The sequence below is a fragment of the Macaca mulatta genome, chromosome 1, assembly GCF_049350105.2.
Source record: "Macaca mulatta isolate MMU2019108-1 chromosome 1, T2T-MMU8v2.0, whole genome shotgun sequence".
Taxonomy (NCBI): Eukaryota; Metazoa; Chordata; class Mammalia; order Primates; family Cercopithecidae; genus Macaca; species Macaca mulatta.
The window spans coordinates 224,986,742-225,010,665 of NC_133406.1; the positions used below are offsets into that span (position 1 = coordinate 224,986,742).

General features: G+C 60.2%; 3 protein-coding genes across 13 annotated transcripts in view; 1 reads left to right on the forward strand and 2 right to left on the reverse strand.

Annotated features, from left to right (window-relative positions):
* CLCNKB (chloride voltage-gated channel Kb) overlaps positions 1–13,901 on the reverse strand; it is a 36,175-nt gene extending 22,274 nt beyond the window's left edge. The window contains exon 1 of the mRNA XM_077973123.1: positions 13,779–13,901. The gene's annotated coding sequence lies outside the window, so the exon portion shown is untranslated. The remainder of the gene's footprint in view (positions 1–13,778) is intronic.
* LOC703259 (chloride channel protein ClC-Ka) lies at positions 1,508–22,820 on the reverse strand. 6 transcript variants are annotated; one of them, XM_077973101.1, is made up of 23 exons: positions 22,538–22,820; positions 14,324–14,540; positions 13,779–13,849; positions 13,039–13,145; positions 11,964–12,092; positions 11,030–11,158; positions 9,662–9,801; positions 9,285–9,362; positions 9,124–9,202; positions 8,469–8,594; positions 8,014–8,098; positions 7,799–7,900; positions 7,099–7,183; positions 6,648–6,821; positions 6,151–6,220; positions 5,878–5,988; positions 5,272–5,485; positions 4,102–4,235; positions 3,655–3,743; positions 3,038–3,142; positions 2,289–2,375; positions 1,856–1,942; positions 1,508–1,753 (listed from the first exon to the last, which is right to left on the reverse strand). In XM_077973101.1, exons 4-22 carry the CDS (start codon positions 13,136–13,138, stop codon positions 1,895–1,897), a joined length of 2,085 nt encoding a protein of 694 aa, XP_077829227.1. In that variant the 5' UTR covers positions 13,139–13,145; positions 13,779–13,849; positions 14,324–14,540; positions 22,538–22,820; the 3' UTR covers positions 1,508–1,753; positions 1,856–1,894. The 6 variants fall into 6 exon arrangements, 5 of the variants coding, with proteins under 5 accessions (XP_077829227.1, XP_077829207.1, XP_077829200.1 ...); XM_077973081.1 differs by having other exon boundaries at positions 3,038–3,145; XR_013407405.1 differs by lacking the exons at positions 14,324–14,540; positions 22,538–22,820 and having other exon boundaries at positions 3,038–3,170; positions 13,779–13,957.
* On the forward strand, positions 17,523–21,800 carry HSPB7 (heat shock protein family B (small) member 7). Of its 6 annotated transcripts, none has more exons than XM_015120086.3 (3): positions 17,523–18,059; positions 18,618–18,751; positions 20,061–21,800. In XM_015120086.3, the coding sequence occupies exons 1-3, from the start codon at positions 17,861–17,863 to the stop codon at positions 20,238–20,240; spliced, it is 513 nt and encodes a 170-aa protein (XP_014975572.1). In that variant the 5' UTR covers positions 17,523–17,860; the 3' UTR covers positions 20,241–21,800. The 6 variants fall into 6 exon arrangements, with proteins under 6 accessions (XP_014975572.1, XP_014975454.1, XP_077829408.1 ...); XM_015119968.3 differs by having other exon boundaries at positions 17,588–18,059; positions 18,603–18,751; XM_077973282.1 differs by having other exon boundaries at positions 17,629–18,059; positions 18,603–18,736.
* Positions 22,821–23,924: the final 1,104 nt, after the last annotated feature.

Consider the following 23,924-nt stretch of genomic DNA (forward strand, 5'->3'; position numbering starts at 1 on the left):
GTCTTCTGCCCCTTGCCCTTTCCCACACCCCCAGAGAGGGCAAAGAGCCAGATTCGGGATGCCATTCCCCCGTCACCCTGTTGCTCTGTTGCTTTTCCGGATCTGGAGAGAATCTACCTTCAGGACAGCCTTCCCAGTGGCCCCTCGCAGGATGACAGCCTTCAGGCCTTCTCCTCGCCCAGCCTCTCCCCTGAGAGCTGTCCCTCACTGGAGGAGCCCCCCAGCACCGCTGGCATTCCACAGCCCCCCAGCCCAGAGCTGCAGCATCGGCGGCGGCGGCCCGGGCACCAAGGACCCAAGGGTGGGACACACCTACCGGCCTCCCTCCCCTCTGTGGACAGCGGTTCCGTCTGGGAGGAGGACGAGGTGTTCTATAACTGAGGCGGGGGCTGTGCTGGTCCAGCACCTGCTCACACCATGACCTCGCCTGGTGGGCAGTCCAGGCATATCTGGATCCCGGGGTCCAGGGCAGGGCATCTCTTGACCCCTCGGGTAGGCACAGGGTAGGTGTGGCAGGGATGGGGCCAGCGCTCATCATGGCCTCTCTGTGCCTCGGCGGACCTGCCCCAGCAGTGGCAGCCATAACCCCCTCCCCCTTCATTACTTCACTCAGGTGGGCACCTTCCCCTGCAGGGTGTCTGCCCTCAGGGAACTCAAGGACTCTCAGAGACACCAGGGCAGCCTGGCCCAGAGGAGCAACAGCCAGGCCCCCAAGAGGACAGCCATGGAGAGCACTGAGACCCACTTAGAGGGGAGTCTGGGAACCCTGCCTGTACCTGGGGCTCAGTCCCTCCCCACTCTCTCTGTGTGTCTGCCCCCCAGCAAAGGTGGGGTGGCCACTTCTGGTAGCTAAGCACCTGCTCCCCGGCTGTCCTCACCAGGACATCTGTCTCTCTGGAGTGTCTGTCTGTCTGTCCCTCCCTCTCTGAACCTGCTTCCTCGGTGTCCCCTGCTCCTCACCCCCAGGAGCCCACTCTCACTCCTTACAGCTCCCTCCCATCTCACTCAAGGTTCTCTGAGGACATTAAAGTGGTGGGTTCACCCTGGTGATTTTGGCCTGGTCTCTGCTGGGGAAGATGTGACCTTGGGCCCCTGGGGAGAGTCCAGAGGGAGTCAGGGAGGACCCTTAACCCCAACACATAAACAGCCAGTCAACCTGAGCCACCCAGGTGTAGAAGACTCACGGAGGATGCCCAAGGCTCGGTGGACTCCCCAAGGAACCACACTTGGGTCCTGGCTTTATGAGATGTGGCTCAACCAAGCAGGAGAGTAGGGCTTGAATGACACAGCGTCCCACTTATTCATGAGGACAAGCATCATAGACCTGGTGGAGACCCTCTCTCCCTACCATCTCCCTGCCAAGAAGTGGAGCATGAGGAGGGGAGCCCTGGGGCCTGAGCCTGCAGTGTCCACATGACCACGGGAAACTCACTCTGGGCCAGCACAGGTGAGGAGCTCCAGTCCCAGGCCAGCAACCTTGCAGCTGAGATGAGGGATGGACAGCAGCTCTGGGAACCAGCTTTATTTTTCTCTGGAGCTTCTCAATGGGAATCAGACAACCCCAGAGAGCATCTGTGCCTGCCCTTGGTGACAGCGTACTCCAATCTCGTTATTCATTAATGTGATGGCCAGTCACTGAGCTCCTGGCAGATACTGGTTTTCCGTCATCTCACACTGAGCTCTGTCCAAGGTGGGATTTGTCTTTCAAGGCAGGAGCCATCGTCACACCCAGGGTGAGCCATCTTCTTCTGAGCTAGGTTAGAGTTGTCTGTTATGCCAAGGAATGGAGCTGGGTTGGAGTGGGGGTAAGGGGTGACGGGGGAAGAGAGGCAGGGTCTCAGCCCAACCTCAGTACCAGGGCAGCTGGGGTGCCGTTTCATCTTGCTGGACTGGCTCACTTTGGGGCTGGTGGGTTTGTCAGGTTGGAAATTGCTTTCTTCATCTAGAACAGAGAAAGGGGGAGGGGGCTGGAAGGGGGATGTAGAGGAGGTTGACAGGGCGGCACCAGCATTTTTAGTCCCCTAAGGGTGGTTTCTGGGTGAATAGTAGAGCCCGTGCCACCCCATTGCACAGATGGGGTCACTGAGACAGAGGGGGCAGGCTGGCCACTGGCCAGGAAACAAGGTAGGGGAGCCAGGCCCAGTGGCCAATCTGGGCCAGGAAGAGGGACTCATCAGTATCCTCTGAATCCCCCCAGGTTTGGAAGGGAGCATGCCGGTGTCCCCCCCACCTCCCCAGCCTTCTCAGGCATGGGTCCCCTGCTTTGCTCTGCCCCGGGACCCTGGTACCTCCACCCAGGACACGCAGCCCACAGCTCTGCCCCGCGATGTCACGAAGAGGGACTGAAGGTTCAACAGCTTAAAGAGGTTGTGTGCCTGGATGGGGGATTGTTAGGAAACACTGGAGGGTAGAAGGCGCCCAGCCCACCCTCTGGCCCACTCTGCCACGCCTCTGAGCCGGGAAGAGGGGCCGGGCCTGATGTGTGTGGGAGGTAAGAGATCCAGGCCTGCAATGTCCAGTGTGGCCACTGGGGGATGCCAGAGTCCATGCAAGGGTCTGGGCGAGGCCGCAGGTGGACAGGACCCAATATCCAGCACCCTCCAGCAGCACAGAGGGGGCAGGGCCATCTCCAGGTTCCCTGTGGGCCTCTGCCCCTTCCCTGCCCATGTGCCAGGCTCTGTCTCAACTGGCTACATAATTTGTCCAAGATCACACAGGGAGAATGTGGTGGACCTGAAATTGAAACGCACGTGTGCCCTGGTGCAACTCCACTGTCTTTCTCCACCCAGAGACTTCCATTTGCCTAGCCCCCCACTTCCCTTGTCTCTCTGCATCATCCCTGCAACCCTGGCAATGAGGGGCGACAGGGCGGGAGCCTCCCTGCCCAGACAGCTGATGAAGACACAGGCCCAGGAGGGGCAGGAAGCAGCATAAGGTGGGCAGGGCAGGTTGGGACGGGAGGCTGGAGCCTGAGCTCCTCATCAGCTCTTGCCCTGCCCCAGGGGCCTCGTGTGTCACACCCCCCAATATTTGTTACCTGGTGCATGGTGGTCTCTGAGAATAGCGTCAGGGTCACTGGTTCCGTGGGGCAGCCTCCAGCCAAGATGTCCTGGAGACACTGCTGGCTCTCTTGGCCTGATCTCTGCTGGAGAAGATGTGACCTTGGGCCCCTGGACAGAGTCCAGAGGGAGTCAGGGAGGACCCTGAACCCCAACACATACACAACCAGGCAACCTGGGCCACCCAGGCTTAGAAGACTCATGGAGGATGCTCAAGGCTCGGTGGACTCCCCAAGGAACCACACTTGGGTCCTGGCTTTATAAGCTGTGGCTCAGCCAAGCAGGAGACTAGGGCTTGAGTGACACAGCATCCCACTTATTAATGAGGACAAGCATCATAGACCTGGTGGAGACCCTCTCTCTCTATCATCTTCCTGCCAAGAAGTGGAGCATGAGGAGGAGCCCAGGGGCCCTAGCCTGCAGTGTCCACATGACCACGGGAAACTCCCTCTGGGCTAGGGTTATGGGTGCAGGGCTGGCCTCCCCAGGATGCCTCTCTCAGACCACCTCTTCCTCAGGAGATCAGCGGGTCCCTCCTCTCCCATCCCTGCTGACCGATCCCTGCCCCATCCCCACGCCCCTCAGGAGTACCTACCTGGTGTCCTGGAGCCCAGGAAGCTGGCTCAGCCTGGAGGGCCTGCACCAGCTGGGCCCTCTGCACGACACCCACCAGGATCTGGGACTCTGGCAAGTGGAGAGGGAGAGGTAGGAAGGCACATTACGAAGAAACAGGCCTGAGGCCAAGCTTCCAGAAGACCCTGGTGGTGTCGCCACGCTCCTACCCCAGCAGCTGCCCAGGGGATGCCTTACAAGCACTCGGCTGACTCTCTTTAGACACGTCAACCATCCCAAGGGAGGGTGGCCATGATTTCCATTTTACTGATGAGGAAACTGAGGCTCACGTGAAGTGACTTGCCCAAGGTCACACGGTTGGTTGCTAAGTCACAGAGCCTGGATGCAGATCCTGTCTGCCTGACAGGTCCACGAAGGAGGCAGAGGGCATCCCCCACCCCCGACTTCCCCCTCCCTTCCGGCTGGGCACCTGTGCTCTCCACCAGGGGATACTTGGCCACGTCTGTGGAGGTCACAACCTTGACCACCTCCTCCAGCGGCATGTCCTTGGCCAGTGTGGTGATGCTGCGGTTCATGAAGTGCTCCACCCTCACGCTGTGGGAGCTGCAGGCAGAGGGGCTCCCATCAGGTCCTGGAGTTGGGGATGTGAGACCCAGGCTGGCAGGAGGATCTGGGGGGAGCTTTGCTAGAACTGGGGACCCACGGCTCTGGAGTGTGGGCAGGGCCAGAGAGGTTCGTGGAATGAGGGATTCCTAGAACCCACGGTGGGAGGAAACCTGGGGACCACATTACTGATGGCCCCGTTCCAAATCCCCAGCCCCCTGGACCCCCATGTCCCCCAGACCAGCTCCACTTGGGTCTTGTCCCAGCTTGGACAGAGCTGAGTGTGAGATGACGGAAAACCAGTATCTGCCAGGTGCTCAGTGAGTGGCCATCACATTAACGGATAACGAGATTGGAGTACAGACCCAGCAGCCTTCCCTGCATAGCTCCATTTGATTTAAAAGGGTATGTCACCCCCAAGGAAAACTTGGAAGTCTGAAAACCACTGGTATAAACAGCCCCATTTTCCAGATGGGGAAACAGGTTCAGAGCAAGGCAGCAGCTTGCTTGTGTTTGGAGCGGGGCCTCGGACCCAGGGACTCTCAGAGCCTCTTTGGTCTGCTTCTCTGGGGCCAGAAGCTGCTCTGGTCCTATCTGGTTGAGTGAGGACCTCAAAGCCCATTTCCATTCTCATTCCACCTCCTACTCCCAAAGTCCCAGCAAGGGCAGCAGAAGTGGGGAGAGGGGAGGAGACCTCTCGAATCTGGTGCTGACTCTCCGTGTCACCTGGAGCAAGACACGGCACCTCTCTGAGCCCCGGTTTCCTCAACCTGTACACGGGGCAATACTCATCCTCCTGCTGTGGAGCCCTGCTGACCCCTAGACAGACACTGAGGCCTCAAGGCCAATGACTTGCCCAAGGTCACCCAGGGCACTGGGGAGAATGGAGACCAGAGCACGGCTGTGTGTCAGCCCCTCCCAGCCCCCATGTCCAAGGTCAGCTGCGGTGGCATTTCTTTTTGGAGGTGCCCTCCACCCCCAGCCAAGCCCAAACACTGTGACCCCCTTCAGCCAGCCTGAGGTGTGCGCCACTCACCCGATGTTGCGGCCCACAATCCGTGGCAGGTATGGCAGCTTCTTGACAATGATGGTGCCATCGTAGAAGGAGGGCTGGCAGCTCTGTGCAATAGCGTTGGCTGCCAGCACCGCCATCAGCACGGGCAGTGCGTGCACTATCTGGCCGGTCAGCTCAAAGGCCAGCAGCGCCGTGGAGATGGTATGGGTCACAGCCCCTGAGAAGGCCGCAGCCCCTGCAGGGGCAGAGCCACACAGTTCGGCTCAGGCCAGGAGCCAGGGGCCAGGGACCAGGGGCCAGCCTCACGTGAGGGCATAACTGGCCTGGCTGCGGCCAGGGCCTAAGGTGGGAATTGTAAGAGGCCATAGCCTGGGCACTGTGGGAAGCGCCACAAGGCCTGGGCTTGTGAGAAGAGAGGGATAAGGGAGGCCATGGGGCTGGGGATAGGACAGGAGCCATGAGGGAGTGATGGGCCCCCGGGAATGGTGGGGCTCAGGAGGGACAGACCCCCATGATAGGTGGGGGGTTCACTAGAGGACTCAGTGCCCTGTAGAGCCACTGGCCAATTCTCCAGGTCCAGCCCAGCCCCACGACATCGCCCACCCAGCAGGGCCCTGACCCACTCACCTGCCAGGGCATAGCCCCCGGGCATGATGGGATTGGTAACCCCTCCAGCCACGATGCCCTCAGGGAAGGCGAGAGCAAGAGCCTCTCCCAAGAGGCGCCCGATGGCAGCTCCTGGCCAGACTTAGGGTGAGGGGAAGCCAGGCTGACCCAGCCCCCACAGCCCTCCATCCCTGAGGACCATCCTCAGTACCACCCGGGAAGAAGGTGAACCAGGATGCATGGCCCCGCCCCAAGAACCCCAAAACTCTCAGAACCTCAGGACCCCTGACTCACCAAGGATGAAGATGGGCATGAAGTACCCGGCAGGCATGGGGATGGTGGTGGCCAGAATCAGCATCCAGAACTGTGGGAGTGGGGAGCCCAGGGCAGAGGTTAGATGCCCCTGAGCAAGGCATGGACAAGAGAAGACAGGACAGGGGACAGTGGAGTGCCCTAGAGAGAAAGAGGGTGCCGGCCATGCACCCATTGCCAGAGTCTGGCATTAGGGGAGGGTCCTCACCCTGAGAAATGCCCACTCTATGCCTGGCACTGTGCCAGGTACATTCCTTTCTTCCTCCTCAGCCTTCCCAGTAACCACCCCATTTTAAAGATGGGAAGATTGAGGCCCAGAGAGCTGAAGTCACTTGCCCAGGACCATGCAGTGGGCAGGGGGCACATCAGGAAGTATGGGTGGAAGGCCTGGGCTCCATGCCACCAGGTGCAGGGAGGCACCCCCCGACCCACCAGAGCTGGTCCCGGCTCTGTGCTCATCTAGGGACCAGGGGGCCCACCTTCATAACCAGGAAGAAGGCAAGGGTCCCAAAGATGGTGAACCGCGGGTGGTACCATTCCCACCACAGGTGCTGGGGGTCGAGCTCCTCGGGCCAGGGTAGGCTAGAGTTCCGAGTCATCAGCACCCAGGAATGGTTGTCGAACAGCGATTCCAGATGCTGCTTCATGGACAGCTGTGGTGGGGCAGGTGGGAACTGGACTTGAGGGGCCCCGAGTGGCAGGCCCCCGCCGTCCCCGCACCGCCTGACCCTGCCTGGAATCCTCCTCTGCCACTTCCCAGCAGGGGGCCTTGGGCAGGGCTCTGACCTCCTGGAGCTATGGTCTCCTTATCTGTAGAATGATGCCCAGGTGTTGCCCTTGTGGGGTGCTGAGGGGATTACGTGAGACACATGTAAAGGGGAAAACAAATGGGGGTTCCCACTCCTGCCACCCCCACTCAGGGCCCCTTACCCGAGAAGCTAGGAAGCGGCCCACACCGGGCGGGTAGGTGATGGAGGCGAGAACCAAGGTGGCCAGGGCCGAGTACACAGGCTTGCTGTGGAGGGTGGGTGAGCTCTAGGGCTGGCCCTCCCTTTCCCACATCCCGAGGAGAGGGAAGCAGGGCCTGGCCCAGGCAGCAGCAGAGCAAGGACTGGGGAGGAGGAAGGGCGGGAGCAGGGAACATGGCCCCCTCCAGCGGGTGGAGCCCGTGAGGTGAGCCCCTCGCTACTGGGTATGACTGAGGGCAGAGGAATCACACAGGAGATTAAGAGGAGAATTGGGGCAGAGGCAGGCTGGGAGGGAGGAGAGAGTGGGCCACGCCAGGGCAGGCCATGTGCATCTCGGGGCAGGAGGGCTGGCCAATGCTAAGGCCAACTGCAGAGGCCACCCAAGATTTGAAGGGGCAAGGGTTTGAGGCTCAGTGAGGGGATGGGGGATTGCTGAGAGAGTGTAGACTGAAGGAGGGATGGGAGTTCAATGGGGGGTTTGTAGCCCAGTAAGGAAGGGGGGACAGTGACTGTGGGGACTTGGAGAGGGGTGTTAGGTGCTCCATGGGCTAGGGAAGGATTTAGGGGCTCAGTTGGAGGATGGGGGTGGGGCTTTCTACATAAGGTTTGGAGCCCACAAGGGGCTCGCTGAGATGTCCCCAGCCCCTAGGCCCGGAGCCTACCTGGTGGCCAGCAGTTTGGAGCTGAACCGATTGGTCTTGATGAAGCTGAGGAAGGTTCGCTGACAGAAGAGGTAAGCACAGCTCAGGACACCACAGATGCCACTGCGGGGGTGGAGGGAGGTAAGACCAGAGCCTGAGCCCAGTGCCAGGGGCCACAGTCCAGGCCTGGGGGGAATGCCATACTGGACTCTCAGGGGCCCAAGGCACCCACTCACCCCAGTGCCACAAAAAAGAAGATCTCCGGCAGGTCGAAGGGAACATCCACCCGGAAACTGGTCTTGTAGAGGGAGGTGATGGTCTCTGGGGAAGGAGAGCAGTGGGGAGACGAGATGGCGCTCCCACCCCACCCGAACACAAGTCCCAGACTAACAGCCCAGGGTGGAGGGGGTGCCAGGTCCTGACCCGGAATGTGTGTCCCGGCATTCCAGGCCCCCACAACCAGGCTCCTGCCTCCCTGCCCAGCCTCATCCCTTCTAACCTCAGGGCTCCTGCCCTTCATGTTCAGCACAGGTCAGCCCCTTCCATCCTCCCAAAGAGGCGGGAACAGGGAGGAGGAAAAAGAGGGAGAGAGAGGGAAGAGGAGAGCAAGGGGTGTACACAGGGGGGAAGGGGGGGCCACCTCGCCCCAGCACCCAGGCAGGGCCAGGGTCAGGCAGCCCAGGGGGCTCACCCTGCTCGCTATTGAAGACCGCCAGGAGCCGGAACATGAAGGCCCCGCAGGTGGCTGCAAAGAAGCCCCTCCAGTAATCCCAGACAGAGAAGTGGGAAGACATGACCTCGATGCTGAACAGGACGCCTGGGGGCGACACTGATCTCAGGTGGGCCCCCCACCCCCACTCACCTGTGGCTGTAGGGCCCCCTCCCCCTGTCACCTCCTCCCTGACCCATCTGTCCTGCTCTGCTACAGCCTGGACAGGGACAGACAGGAGGGGAGGGCAGGGCATGCGCCCTGGGCAGGGAGGAGCCCGCTGCCCAGAGACCCGTCCAGCCTGGAATGCAGGTGTGCATCCTCTCACTATCGGGTGGGAACAGTTTGATCCTCATTTTACAGAGGAAGAAGCTGGGCTCAGAGAGGCCAAGGGGCCAGTGGATTTCAAACCCAAGTCTATGTAATGTTACCCTGAAGCCTCTCAACACCACCCAACCACGCCCCCCACCACCCGCCCCCCGCCGCCTCCGGGAGTGGCTATACCCAAGGCGGGGCCGAAGTAAGAACTAGAATGAGACCCACCCCCTCCTCCAGGCTCTCAGAGGGGCCGAGGGAACCCAGGGAGTGAGGGGAGGAGCTTGAGGGACCCAGGGGGCGGGGCATGAGGGGGTCTCACCGCTGAAGGGAGCTCCAAAGACTGTGGCCACGCCCACTGCCGCCGCTGCCACCAACATTTCGTTTTGCTTGCTCTTGTTCTGGGGGATCCGAGTCCGGGGCTCAGCGTCAGCCCCCTCCTTCCCCACTCCCAGTCCTCCAAGGAAGCCCCGAGTCCCTAACCTCAGGCTCCCCGACGGTCGTGGTGCGCACACGGCCCAGGTAGGCAGCCATCATCACAGACAGGTGCACGAAAGGGCCCTGCAGAGGGAAGGGTGGGCCCAGGGCCCAGGTGAGGGCAGCATAGACAGCCTCACCCAGAGGCAGCACGGCTTCCCCACCACACCCCCTCCTCCCTCTCTCCAACCCCCAGGGCTGTCCTCAGATGGCTTTTGTCACACTCTGGGGACCTGGCCTGGCTCTTCCCCTAAGACTAAGCTCCCTGAAGGCAGGCACTGGCCTGAGTCTGCTCTGATCCAGCTTTGGTAGGGTGATGGGGGACAGGCTGGGGCAGGGTTGGGGGGGTGGGGTGGCTGGGGTGCCCTCATCCCTGCCCATACCACTTTGCCCAGGAAGAGGGTGCTGCCGGTGGCCAGTGTGCAGGAGAGGCCCACCACCTTGGCCCCAAAGTTCTTGATATCCAGGTAGTCCTCCAAGATCACACCCGCCAACATGGTCTTCAGCTCCGGGATTCCAGAACCTTAGCCAGAGAGGACAGGAACAAGAAGGGGACAATCTCTAGATTAAAACTCTCAGCCGGGCGCAGTGGCTCACACCTGTAATCCCAGCACTTTGGGAGGCCAAGGCGGGCAGATCATGAGGTCAGGAGTTTGAGACCAGCCTTGCCAACGTGGTGAAACCCCATCTCTACTAAAGATACAAAAAATTAGCCAGGCATGGTGGCGGGTGCCTGTAATCCCAGCTACTCGGTAGGCTGAGGCAGGACAATCACTTGAACTTGGGAGGCGGAGGTTGCAGTGAGTCGAGATCGTGCCATTGCACTCCAGCCTGGGCAACAAGAGCAAAACTCCATCTCAAAAACAAACAAACAAACAAACAAACAAACAACTCTCAACACTCTACCCGCACGGTGTTTTCACGTTAGGTTTTTTTTTTTCCTTTGAGACAGGGTATCACTCTGTTATCCAGGCTGGAATGCAGTGGTTTGACGTTGGCTCATTATAGCCCTGACTTCCTCAGGCTAAAAAGTGATCCTCCCACCTTAGCCTCCCAAGTAGCTGGGACTAGAGGCAGGCACCACCACACCTGGCTAACTTTTTGTTGTGGTGGTTTTTTTTTTTTTTCATTTTTTTTAGAGATGGGGTTTCACCATGTTGTCCAACTTGGTCTTAAACACCTGGGATCAAGTGATCCACCCACCTCCCGAAGTGCTGGGATTATAGACTGTTACTGCACCTGGCCCTATTTTGATCACACAGAACCCTCAGAGGTTAGGATGCATAAACTCATTTTGCAGATTTGGATGCTAAAGTCAGAGAGAGAATGCGAGTTGTCCATGTTCCTCCCACCGGGCCTGGCAGATGGCCGTGTCAGGGTGGGGGAGCCCTGAACAGAACCTCAGGCCACCACTGAGTGAGTCTGGAGTTCCCCTCTGCTGGCCTGGAGCTGGAGGCAGGGCTGAGTGCCTGGGGGAGCTGTGCCTCCTCCACGGGCCCCTTCCTGGCACCAGCACAGGCCCCACAGTGGCATCTCCTTCCAAGAAGCCCTTGGAAAGTCAGTAGGGCCAGCAGTGACCTAAGAGTCAAGATCTGGCCTTCTTGCTGTGTGCCTTCAGGCAAGCCACATAAGTCTTCTGGGCTTTCGTCTGTGAAATGAGGCTGCTGCTTCCCGATTCCCCCCATCAGAAGCCCCCTGGGATCTGAGAAGGTTTTGGCCAGTGGGGACTGGTGTGGCGACTGTGGACTCACCTCCAGAGGAGGGCGTGATGCTCTGGGAGAAGCCCGAGGAGAAAGAGACGAGGGCCACAGGGTACACAGTCCAGGAGAGATACCGGAGCAGGTGGCTGTCCCCAATCTCCCGGTACAGCCACTGGTGCGCTGGGGACAGCCAGATATCAGGGAGGCACCCACAGCCTCTGCAGCCCTCAGGGCCAGACACTGTGGTGCCCACTTACTGACCAGTCAATGGAGTCATGAAGAGGGTAGGACTAGGCCACCCGGTGAGGCGAAGAACCCCAAGAAGAGGCAGGAGTATGACCCTGGGTCCATATCCCAGGTTTACCATTGCCTAGCTGAGTGACCTTGGGCAAGTCACTCAGCCTCTCTGAGCCTCAGTTTCCCCATCTGTCAAGTTGGCTAGTGATGGGCTCTCCCTCACAGGCTCATTGAAGACTAAAGAGGGCCACTGAGAACTAAATGACACAGGCGTGAAGCACCAAACACCATAGTAGGTCCTGCTTCTGGCAGCTGAGGGTCTCCAGAGAAAGTGTCTTAGACTGGCCCACACCCCCTCTTCCAGGGAGGCCTCAGGGTGGAGGCAGGCTGCTGAGGGAGCAGGGGAAGACTCCAAGTTTGGTGATCTAGGCACGTGTCCCCATTCCTGCCCCAGGCATGGAGGAGGGAAGGAGAAGGAACGGGGTGGCTGGAAGAGGAGGCAGAGAGGTCAGAGGAAGAAGGGCTCTTGGGAACATTCAAGCCTCTCTCCCTTGTTCAAATGAGATGACTGAGGCCCAGAGAGGGGCAGGAGCCTGCCCAGGATCACAGAGCAAGTCAGGAGTGGAGCCAGAGCCCTCCCCGCACCCAGATCTCTCCCTGCACCACTGCACCTGGCGGCCCATCTGGTATCCCCAGAGCGTGCTTAGAATCCCTTGGCCCAGAGCAGCACCTGCCAGGGAAGAGTTACCTCGGACCACACGCCCGATGGCAAAGTTCATGGCATAGCTGACCAGGGCCATGAGCACCCCGAGGGTCATGAGGAAGTACCAGTCCTCGCCCAGGCGGAACAGCTTCTGCTTCAGCCACTCCAGGCCACCTGGGGCAGGGCATCGGAGTCCCGGCTGATGTTGGGGCAGGGGCACAGACAGTCCCTTTCCTGGAGGTCTGCTTGGCTCCAGGCAAGGAGGACCCTGGTAGTAGAGTCTGGGGTGGTCCTGAAGGACCCTGCCTCACACTGGGGGCTGGGCAGAATTTGTGGTGGGTGACAGTGTCGGCACAGTGGGTGCCAGACCTGCTGCTCCGGCCGGAAGGCCTTTGACCTGTCCACCCTCTGCATCCCTGCCTGTACTTGGAGGTTCCTGGGGGACAGGGAGTGTGGAGGAGGCTGGCAGCTACAGCTTTCACCTGTATCCCCGCAGAGTCCGTAGCTGACAGAGCACCAGGGTCTAGCAGACTCCTGCGCATCCCAGGGCCTGTGGCACAGGTATCCTCTGGGTCCACAGCAATGCCCCTGGCCAGCTGGCTACCACCCCAGCCTGGGAGCTGGCCCTCACTGGCTGTGGGCACCAGCCCCTGGGGCTGCACTTAGCCTCCTTCTGGAGTCCCTACTTGCTCTGCCCTGTAGCTGAGGGGGCAGTCAGGTTTCAAAGTGAACAAGGCACATGGGGTTCCAAGGAAAGGTGCCAAGTGCAGGTTGCCCCAGCCCCTTGCTGTGGCCCCAGCTGTCCCAGCAGCTAACCCCCACGTCCCCTCACTGGCACAGGTAGGTGAGGGAGAGGCCTGGGTGGAGGATGGGCACAGTGACCAGGCCTTGGGCTATATCTCCCGAAAGGCAGAGGGCAGATGCCTGACCCATCTGACCCACAGACAGTGGGACAGACAGACCCCTTCTCTCCCTGCCACCCAGGAGACTTTGGGCAGTGATGTCCTGGACAAATGCCAGGAGGAGGGTGGCTCCTAGGCAGGGAGGTGGGGTGGGAGCCGGGCAGGAGTGATGTCCCGAGTGGTCCTCCAAGGGGAAGGGAAGAGGACCTGGCTCTCACCTCGGACGCCTCGGCGGATGCAGGGACATGGGCCCCACAGCTCCTGCAGAGTCACAGGGTCCCCTGAGGAGCCCTCACGCAGCCCCACCAACTCCTGCATCAGGCCCCTGGGGAAGCAGATAGAGGGAGGGACCCGGGTGAGCTGCTGCACGTCCTCGCGCTGCCTCTAGGCCCTTCCAGTGCTCTCCCCACCAAATCAAGAGGAAGGATTGTGCTTTCGTGTGTGTGTGTGTGTGTGTGTGTGTGTGTGTGTGTGTGTGAAGTTACCACACTAGGTCTGTGTGTGCCCTCATCCCTGAGGTTCCGTCACTGAGGGTGTGTACCTGTGTGTGTCATTTTGTGGGATTGGGGTGGGATTCCTAGGTATCCCCCCGTGTCTAGCTGCAGACTGGGCACAGGCTGGAGCCTAAGCCCTGCTCAGAGCCCCTTCCCCTTCTGTGGCCACTGCTCCCACCCTTCTGGGTCGCTTGGCACTTCCGCTGCTGGAATCAGTCTCTGCCCAGGGCTGTGACTCTCTCACTGCAGAGTCCCATGGATGGCTCTGACTCTCCCTCCCCATCTCGGAGCACCCTCCTCTCTCCCCAACCGCTCAGGCCACAGAGGCAGGAAAACCCCAGGACCAGAAGGAGGCGTCTGCAAAGCCAAAGTGAGGTGCTGGCTCCTGCCCCTACCATCCCCTCTGCCCTGCCTGCCTGGCCCTGCCAGGTTCATACCCCAGTCCATGCCCAGAGACCCCTCACCTGTCAGTCCTCCTGCTGTGGCTGAACAGGCCCTCCTCTCAGAGCCTCCTTTGCTCCCAGCTCCAGTGCACCTGGACAGGTATGTGCTCTACCAAGCATCATTCTCCCCCCGCCACCCCACCCACCTCGGCCCGGGGTTTACAGTGGAGATTAAAAATGTCCTTGACAAATCAACCAGAACTGTGGAGGCCAGAGCCATGCAGGGCAGAGCTGCCAAGAGGGAGGGAAGCAGGAGCCTCTCCACCCACCACAGTGGCACAGAGGGTGGTGCCCGGCTGTCCTCAGGCTCCTGGGTGCTGCTGGACAGGGGCTGGGGAGGGGGAGCGCACACACACAGCAGGACAGCAAGGGGCCATCTGCCAGGGCTGAGGCTCAGGGCCCAGGAGTCTCAGAACTGGACATGGAAGGTTTGGAAAAGCACAGAGGGAGAGGGGAGGAGGCTGGGCAGGGAAGGAGAAGGCAGGCCGGCAAAGGTGAGTGGGGTCAGCATGACCACAGCCTCCCTGTGTGCCAGGTAGAGAGTCAGCCTTCCCCAGATTAATTACCCTGAGTGCCCACGGAAATCCCACAAGGCAGGCAGTGTGATCCCGTTGGAGAGAAATGGCGTCTCAGGGAGGCGAGGCTGCCTGTCCAAGATCACAGAGGCCGAGGCAGAACCGGGATTCCCAGCCCAGGTTTGCCTGGCTCCAAAGCCTGCAGGCTGTGCCGCACAGTCCCATCCTGATGAGCCATCTTGTCCAGGGCTGGCAAGGAGGCCAACACCTGGGGCAAGGCAGTGAATTGGGGTCAGGAACTTGGACTTGATCCTTGTGTCTAGACCCTCCAGGCTCAGGAAATGCCTCTGAAAGCACACGTCCAAGGGCCAGCGGCTCTGTCTGGGGACTTCTGGGTAATTCCACAGACTTTGTCCCACTCCAACAGAGAATGGGAGCACAGGTGTGAGGGGACATGGCGAGGAACAAGCACATGCTACGTGTCAGGAGCTTCCGATCTGCAACTCAAATCTTTCTCCCCGCACCCTGTGAATGGGGAGAGCATCGCCATTTTGTAGATGATCAGAGTTGAGTCACTCATCCAAGGTCACACAGCAGAGGCTGAACCCAGCCCTCCACTGTGCAACTCTTTCCCTGCCCAAAGCTCCTTCAGCTCCTGAGGCTGAACCAGGGCAATGGTTTGGGCACAGAACAGAAGAGTTGAGTCTGATGCCACTTTGGGCAAGAGGTTGGGGACAATTGCCTCCACTCCCACCAGAGAAAGCCACTCTCTGAAGCTTATGATGGCCTTTGAATGATTGTTAAAATCTGGGACCATGGGCTACCTACCCTCTGCCCCTAGATGCCAGGCAAGTCAAATCAAAATCGAAGATGTGTGTTGTGGGAGGTGGGATGGGGGTTGCTGCTCTGTATGGACTCGAGCCCGCCTTCACCTTGGCCACCCCGACCTGTTGACTCTGCACAGCACCAGAACTGGCTGCCCTGTCGACATCCCGATCCCCAGTGTCTGGTGTGGGGCAGCTGCTGGCCACGGTCCCACAGCCGGCACTGCATATCCACATCCGACCTCACCCCCAGCCCTGTGAGCACCAGGAGGCTGAGAAGAGGGCAGCCAGGGGGCACAGCAGGATGACGAGTTTGAAGCCAGCACAGCTCTGCTGACCCTAACTCCTTCATCAATTAGAGCCTCGGTTTCCTCTTCTGTCCGATGAGGTGAGCCTGGAAGCAGGGGCCTGTCTCTGCCTTATTCATCTCTGAGTCCTTCAAAGCCTAGAACCGTGCCCAGCACCTATTTATAGCACGGTTTCAATGAATACCTGCCGAGTGATGACGGCTTCATCACTGGCCTGTGAGCTGGCTGTGTGGGGAGCTGATGCGAAGAGATGCAAGGTCCCTTCTCCAGATCCCAAATCACAATCCTGAGGTCCAAGGAAAGGGTCCATGTTTGTGAAAAGCTCCCCTGGGTGACTGGGATTCAAAGGACTACATCATCTTTGTCGCTCCTTCTGTCCCTGTGATCTGAAGGTAGAGGCAGGGGAATGGCTTTGATGACCTTTTGAGGTCCCTCTGGGCCAGTGAAGCCAGAGGACCAAGTATTTGTGTGGGTGATGCCTCGGGAAGTGGGGAAAAGGGGAGGAGGGATGGTGGGCGGGGTGGGTAACGGGATCTGACATCCAGGGGCAGTGACTCAGGCCCTCAGCACCATGACAGTGTGTCTGCATTTAGCCACCGGCTCCTGTTTCCCTGGCGAGCGGCAGGCTCTGGGCCCCCCACCCCGCCCCACCCTCTCTCCATCTCACCTCAGTGCTGGTGGCTTCCCAGTGGCCCTAGAATCCCCTCAGCCAGGCTGGGTGTCACAGGCCCTGACACGGGCAGGAAACTCTGCCAGGGGTGACAGGCCCTGTTGCTCCAGGCACCAGCCTGGCCCACCACTGTGCCCTGTGCCCTGCTCTGCTTCCACTCCACATACCACTAGCACTGCTAAAACCCCTGTAGAAGGAGCCCTCCAGGATGAAGCTCCAGGCTGGGTTGTAGGGGGCTCTGATAAAACAGAAACTGCCCATCTTCAGGAACCTTCAATCTAATGGGGAGACAGGTGAACCCTTGCCCCCATGGGAACTGCCAGTTGGATAGGGAAGAAGGGACACAGCAGAGAGTCACAGCACACAGGAAGACCATGTCACACTGCCAGGTGCTGTGGGAGGACTAAGACAGTCAGTGCTGGGGGCATCTGGACCGGGTGTGGGCCCATGTGAGCAGGAGCAGTCAGAGAGGCCTCCCTGTGGGAGGAGGCATTGGAGCTAATCTGGGACGGTAGGGCCGGACGGGAGAGGAGAGCAGAGGCCCTGAACTGCAACCTGGGCAGAGCAGAGGGCCTGGCTGCCTCTCAGAATGGCCTCCACCCTGGCCCAGCGCAAGGTCAGTCCTGGCTTTGCTGAGCAAGCAGGTGGGTAGGGAGGGGCTTCTCTGGCTCTTCCGGGCCAGCCTGTCTCCATAGGCGTATGTTCAAACCACCTCAGCCTCTGAAGGGCTTTGGGTCCAACACACCTGGGTTCGAATCCCAGCCCTGCCACTTATGCAAGTGCGAGCTCCGCCCTTTCCAAGAGGCTTCACTTCCCCCTCCATAACATGGGAAGAGCGCCTCCACCCTCCCAGCTGTGCGGGGATCAAACGGGGCCCCACTTAGACAGCTTGCAGCCAGGAGCCTGTGCCCAGAAGGCACTCCAGAAGTCAGGGCTAGAATAATTGTCTTCCGGAATTCTCTTTTACCTCTGACTGAAATCCCACCTAAGGCAGTCGCAGGCATCACCTCTGACACAGGGTGGAGCAGACAGCTGTCAGGAACATGACCTTCTAGACCTTTAAGGAGAAAGCTGCCGGCTTTGTCCTCTTGGGGCCTCTACATGTTCTGAGAGTCAGAGGGAGTGCAGGTATAGAATCCAGGTCCCCGTAGGGGCTGGCAGGGGACAGCTGCACATTCTACACCCCCTGGCAGGGCTCAACCTTTCCTTAGAGATGGGCTGTGAAGCTTGTCTGCCTTGAGGGAAGGAATCCTGACGTCACACAGCAGTGGTGCTTCCACCTACCCCGTCCCCAAGGAGCCTGCACGCTGATGGGGGAGGCACAGCCATGGAGGAGAACCAGAGTCTCGTGGGGAGGCACAGTCCTCAGGAGCCCCCAGGCCGATGGGGGAAACAAAACACACAAGAAACCCCAAACTTGCAAGGTTCTGGGGCAGGCACCGAGGTCCAAGTGGCAAGGAGACAGGATCCAGCCCTGTGCAGTGGTGGGGAGGCCCCTGGGGCTGCTGTGGCCGGCCTGGAATGTCAGGCTGTGAGCTCAGCCCTCTCGGCCTGCGTGTGTCGGGCTGTCAGCAGGGCCGGCGCACGGGAGAAGATTTCCAGCCCCCTCTGGGCCATGGAGAGGCCTAAATTTAGCTAGTAGACAAGGGGCTGGCCCCAAGCCCAGGGACAGTCGGCCTTATAAAGCGGCCGCAGTCGGGGCCCGGCACGCTCTCCCGAGGCCTGTGCCCACACCCTCTCTTGTCCAGCCCTTGCCCGCCTGGGCAGGGCCCGGCGCCGCCCGTGGATGAGCCACAGGACCTCTTCCACCTTCCGAGCGGAGAGAAGTTTCCATTCCTCCTCCTCTTCCTCCTCCTCTTCCACCTCTTCCTCGGCCTCCCGTGCCCTCCCGGCCCAGGACCCACCCATGGAGAAGGCCCTGAGCATGTTTTCCGATGACTTTGGCAGCTTCATGCGGCCACACTCGGAGCCCCTGGCCTTCCCAGGCAAGTGATCCGGGCCCTGAGGGGAGGGGAGGCGCACAGGGAGGGGACATCTGCTCCAGGGCGCCACGGAACAGGCTGTGGCTGCCGGTCCGCCTGGAACAGGTGCTGCACAGCCTGCAGCCATGTGTGGCCACCAAGACAGATGTGGCCACAGGGACAGATGTGGCCATGAAAACAGGTGGGCCTCTAAGGAACAGTCGTGGCCCCGGGGGTTGGACATGGTTCCATGGCCACCCATGCTCTGGAACCGCAGCCAGTCCCAGCTGGAGCCCTGGAGGGCCGGACGGGGTGAGGGGTGGGAGGCAGTCCCCAGGCTCCAGGCCTGGGGTGGGGTTGTTACAGATCTAGCCTCATATACACACACACTGTGTCGGGTGAGGTCCCACCCCCACCCCAGAAAAGGTGGGCTGTAAGAATGAGGAGGAGCTTAGGGAGAAACAGCTCAGGGGGAGGTAGAGCCTGGGGGAGCCGCCCCTTGCCCCAAGAGAAGGAGCCGGAACCCCCGGATCTGCACACAAGGCCTGCTCCATGCCTCACTCACAGCAGCCCACCCCACAGCCCGCCCCGGGGCGCCAGGCAACATCAAGACCCTTGGAGACGCCTATGAGTTTGCAGTGGATGTGAGGGACTTCTCGCCTGAAGACATCATTGTCACCACCTCCAACAACCACATCGAGGTGCGGGCTGAGAAGGTGAGCCCCCCCCCACACCCACCGCAGCCCAAATTCGCTCCCAGCTCCAATGCCTCCTACTCCCCCTTCCCATCCTGGGACTCCAGACCCTGGCCAGTGTCCCTTCCCCACCCAAACACCCCCAGGGCTAATTGAAGGCCTTGTGCCTGTAGCCCACGGCCATGGGGCCCCTCACTGCCTCTCTTTGCACCAGGGTTCCCAGATCCTTTCTTCCAGGGCCCTGGGCAGGCTGAGGGAGCCTCTGGGGAATGGGAGAGGGACGGAGAGATGTGGGCAGAGGGAGCCTGAGGTGGGGGGGCTTGAAGGTGGGAGATGACGGGTGTGAGATGGTGATGGCAGAGTGAGGACAGCTCCTCTGGTAGCTGTAGAGGGTGGATGCGGGTAGCTGGGGAACTCACCTGGTCTGTGGGGGAGGGGTTTCTCCATGTGACACACCTCAAGCCCTCTTCCCTCCCATAGCCAGAGCTCCATCCCCCATCTTGGGACTCCTAAATTAGGCCCAAGGCTGGGCAGGGACCCTGCAGTTTAGGGTCACACACACTCCAAACCACACACACCGTCTGCCCACAGGTCTCAGGGTCACTGGGTCTCTAGGGTGTCTGAGTCCGAACTTGGAAGAGGCACTGGGGCCTCCACCCTGGGGAGGGCATGGCCAGGCCTGAAGAGGGGCGTTGCCCAGGAACAGCCACGGCTGCCAGGAGAGAGGAGAGGACCTGCCCCAGGCCTCCTCCTAAGCCCCCAGGGGCTGGCTTCCTCCCTTCCACATTCAAGGGTGGACTCCTGGGCATCCCTGCCAGGGATGCCATGGACTGGGGGCACCAGGACCCGCGGGCAGCACGTGCCAGCCCTGCCACCCCCAACAGTGACTCAGCCGCCCCTAACTCCCCTGGACACTATGTGCTGGCTGAGTTGCGGGGGAGGGGCCACGCTCAGCTCCGGCGGGCAGATGCCCAATGTGTCTGGGGATCCAGGAAGGCACGGCTCTCCTCTGTCATCTCTGCGTTCCCCACGAGCCCCAGATGCTGAGCCGCTGCCATGGAGCCGCCTCTCTCTCTAAGCCCCACCTCTTCCCCATGCCCCTTGCCTGTCCCTTAGAGCTACTGGAGCTCCGTGGAGCACCCCTGTGCTGTCCCTGCAGAGCCCTCGGCCTGTGGCCATCACCACCCTGGGCAGCCCCTCCACACCTGAGGGCAGAGCCCCTCAGCATGTGGGGCCTGGCTGCGGTTAGAATAGGGAGAAGAGGGCTGTAGCTTGTCACAAGCAGGACAGGGATCGGGGCAGCCTGCCTGATGGGTCACCCCTTCCCCAGCTGGCGGCTGACGGCACCGTCATGAACACCTTCGCTCACAAGTGCCAGCTGCCGGAAGACGTGGACCCGACGTCGGTGACCTCAGCTCTGCGGGAGGACGGCAGCCTCACCATCCGGGCACGGCGTCACCCGCATACAGAACACGTCCAGCAGACCTTCCGGACGGAGATCAAAATCTGAGGGCCTCTCCCTTCCCTTTCCCTGTCCCCCTGCCCCACGCCTGCCAGCAAAGCCTTCCTAACCCCATTACAACAGCCCCAGGACATCTCAGCCCAGGTTCCAGCCCCAACGCTCCCCAGACCCCAGGTGGACCATCCTCCCAAACTAGGGCCCTCCACTCTATCCAGAACAGGCCAGGGACTCCCTGTCCTGCCCAGATTTCAGATATGGCCTCCCCCACTTAATCCAGAGTACAGGGGCTGGGGTCGGGGAAGGAAGATCTAAAGAACCCGTGGTGGGTAAGGGGAATGGGACCAGCAGGACACCTGGGCAAGCTCTGCAGGACAGACAGACAGAAAAACCCTCTGATCTATGAAGTCTCTGCAGGGCAAGGGGACCAGGGACCTGGAACCCCCTTGGCCAAGGGAAGTGGGAGAGACAGAGGGAAGGTCACAGGCAGGGGTGCCTATCTAAGTGGAACTAATGCCCGAGAGCTTAGCAAGGCCAAGAGGAGACAGTGGTGCTGGTAAACTTCCCCTCTGCCGGCCTCCAAGCCCCACGCCAGCGAGCAGGCTTCCTGCCCACCCTGTGCCCCCAGCCAGCTGGCTGTGCCAGGGCAGAGCCACGCCACATCTGTATATAGATGGGGTTTTTCCAATACAGCTGGTTCGTGATAAACTGCATGAAACTCCTGCCGTCCCATGCCTGCTGGGGCCTCCAGGCAAGGCCACGTGGGATTGGGGGCGGGGCTGGTCCTTCTCCCTCCCACGGGCCTGTGTTCCTGTGGCTGCTCCCATGCAGACAGGGTCACCTAACAGAGATGGAAGCCAGGGTGTGGATGGAGTTTTGGGTCCTCACGGTTGGACCCCAGCTTCTTGCCACCTTCCCCTCTGGGTAGTCGCCTCCCCATCCATCCCCCTCTTTAATCTATGACTCTATAGGCTTGTTGTGTGTAACACACACACACACACACACACACCCCTATTGTTGTCCTTCGAATACGCAGCATTACCATTGGTTGAGGCCAAATTCAGAGCTTTCTCAAATCAGATTTACAATCTCCATTTTCATCAATGGGGAAACAGCTCCGAGCCACTGACTGCCCGGCTTCGTCGCTGAAAGATAGATCTGAACCCAGGGTGTCAACAGCTGCTCTCAATTCCCCATCTCTGGGCACTGAGGAGTATTTCCCCTCATTCTACCTCTCTAGGGCTATGCACCCCTCCCCACGTCTTCCAGCTGGAGGATGGGGGGAGTCATAGGAAAAGCCCCCATCTCCCATCTGGTATAGGGATATTCCATCAGCCTTAACCCTGGGGAATGCCTGCTGCCCCCAGTGACTCTTGGCTTCATCTCCCACATACAGAAGCAGGATGGAGGGGAGGTGTGGATCTCAGTTAGCAGCGGTCCCCAGGGCAAGTGGCAAGCCAGCCTCCTCCCTCCGTGCCTCTCTGGTCAGTGTGCCTTAGGGTGGCCTCTCACTCCCACCATTCTGGGCCCCTTGGGGGAGGACTGGGGAGGGGTCTGTGGGAGAGCCCTGATGCTGGAACCTGTATACACAATAAAGGACAGTCTCACAGACTTCTGGAGGCCACCTGCCTGGAGTTCTCTAACTTAGGACAGGGCTAGAAACCTCGAGAGAGAAACAGACACACCTTCTTTGAGATTTGGGGGTGGGGGTTGTAGCTCAAGTTAAAGCTGAAGACCTCACAAAATATGGGCGTTCCTCGGCCTCTTCCGTGAACTCCCCAGATACCCCTAGGCAGGAGCCCCAGGATTGTTTCTGGAAAACCCTTGCAACAGCCTCTCTTCCAACTGCCTGCCCTTCCCTTTTCATTATTTCTTTCCTTCCAGAGATATTTACTGTCCTGCTATGTGGCGGGCACTGTGCTGAGCACTGTCTCAGTCCTAGGTGCAGGGACGCAAAGGTGGGCAGACGAATCTTGAAGCCCTTCCAGTACCTAATGGGGATTCTGCGGCCCAGAGAGGCTGAGTGACTGGCGCAGGATCACACAGCCCCAGAGGCAAAGCCAGCTGGAACTTGGGGGGTGGTGTTCTGGCTGGTTCAGGGAGCCTGGGGAGGGGAGCACTCCGGAGGGGTCCCCCACCCCTCACATACCCAGGCGTGCTCCCCAGCGCAGCTCCACCGGCTGCGGGTCAGGAGGAGGGAGGGGATCAGAGGGGGCGCGGTATTTCCAGCGTCCATGACTCACTGATTCCACTGGGCTATTTGCAGCCCCGACACTCATTGGCGCGATGTTGGGGGAGGAGCCAGCCTGGTTCCCCCTCCCGCGCCCCCCACCCGGGGTCAGGCTCACCTTGGCGTATCGATCCCAGTGAGCCCTCCCTTGGCCGGCCCGTGCTGGGAAAGGAGGCAGCTTCCCAAGTGGTCAATGGGGCCGAAACCCCCCGCCAGCCCCCAGCAGCCCCCTCCACGAGACAGCAGTTTGCGAGGATGAGGACAGCTCAGGGGACCAAGCGGCCGCTGGGCCGCTGGGGCACGTCGGGTCTGAAGGAGCTCTTGGCCGCCAGCCCGGCCAAGGTGACCCCGCGGCAGGGGAGGGCGGGTCGGCCGCGGGACTTTCGCCCGCCCCGCCCCCTGGGCGCCCAGACTGGCAGCCGCGCTTTGTCTCCCAACGCCCCCAATCTCTTTCCAGGCTAAATATAGGCCTGGCTGCAGGCGCTGCGCCCCGCCCCCACCCGGAAGAGTAATTATAGCCGTCCCATTCATTGAGCAACTAGTGTGTGCCAGGCGCGCTGCTGATTCCCACAAGAGTCCTGCAAAGCAGGTTACTATGATTAATGGTGTGCCGAGGATACGGAGGATCAGCGAGGTCAGGCAACTGGCCCAAGGTCACCCAGCCTGGAGGTGGCACTGTTGGGATGTGAATCCTTGCTATGGCTCTGGAAAGCCCTCTGCTGGGTCAACCTGGATCAGTCGCCACCACCAATAGGCTGAGGCAGCTCCCCTCCTCCCACCCTGGCAGCCCCCACATGGAAAGGTGATTCTTGCATCTTGTAGCTTTGGGGGTGGGCCCGGGCAGGAGGCAGGGGAAATTGAAAAGACGCAGCTCTCTGGGGCTGGAGACCTGTGAGAAAGTCCAGGTCAGGTAATACCAGAGACTGGGACTGGCAGAGAGGACCTAGAAGGTTTCCTCACTCTGAAGGCCTAGCCCAGGCCAAAGGCCTCCTCCTCCAGGAAGCCCTCGAAAGCCATAGCACAAAGAGCCCAGGCAGATGTTCAAAGCCCCTTCCTAAACCCTGTCTTCAAACTCAGATGGAAGTAGCACATGCTCAGGAGGCTGAGGTGAGAGGATTGCTTGAGCCCAGGGTTTAGAGACCAGCCTGGGCAACATGACAAGAACCCGTCTCTACACAAAATACGAAAATTAGCTGGTATGGTGACATGCACCTGTGGCCCCAGCTACTTGGGAGGCTGAAGTGGGAGGATCGCTGGAGCCCAGGAGATGGAGGCTTCAGCAAGCCTTGATCACACCACTGCACTCCATCTTGGGTGACACAGTGAGACCCCAACTCAAATAAAATAAAATAAAAAATGGCCGGGTGCAGTGGCTCACTCCTGCATTCCCAGCACTTTGGGAGGAGGGTGCTGAGGAGGGTGGATTGCCTGAGCTCGTACTCGATAAATACAAAGCCTCCCGCTACCCGCGCCCGTGCGGCCCGAGCCTCCCCGACGAGCGCCGC

What these genes read in the sequence shown, in the direction of transcription:
- LOC703259 (XM_077973081.1), bottom strand. Translation starts at nt 13,138, where the DNA reads ATGCAGGAGTTGGTGGGGCTGCGTGAGGGCTCCTCAGGGGACCCTGTG. An exon ending in CATCCGCCGAGGCGTCCGAG is followed by an intron (nt 12,093 to 13,038) that starts GTGAGAGCCAGG and finishes GCCCTGCCCCAG; the next exon opens with GTGGCCTGGAGTGGCTGAAG. An exon ending in CATGCCCATCTTCATCCTTG is followed by an intron (nt 5,989 to 6,150) that starts GTGAGTCAGGGG and finishes AAGTCTGGCCAG; the next exon opens with GAGCTGCCATCGGGCGCCTC.
- HSPB7 (XM_015119968.3), top strand. Translation starts at nt 17,861, where the DNA reads ATGAGCCACAGGACCTCTTCCACCTTCCGAGCGGAGAGAAGTTTCCAT. An exon ending in GGAGCCCCTGGCCTTCCCAG is followed by an intron (nt 18,060 to 18,602) that starts GCAAGTGATCCG and finishes CCTCACTCACAG; the next exon opens with CAGCCCACCCCACAGCCCGC. An exon ending in TCGAGGTGCGGGCTGAGAAG is followed by an intron (nt 18,752 to 20,060) that starts GTGAGCCCCCCC and finishes CCCCTTCCCCAG; the next exon opens with CTGGCGGCTGACGGCACCGT.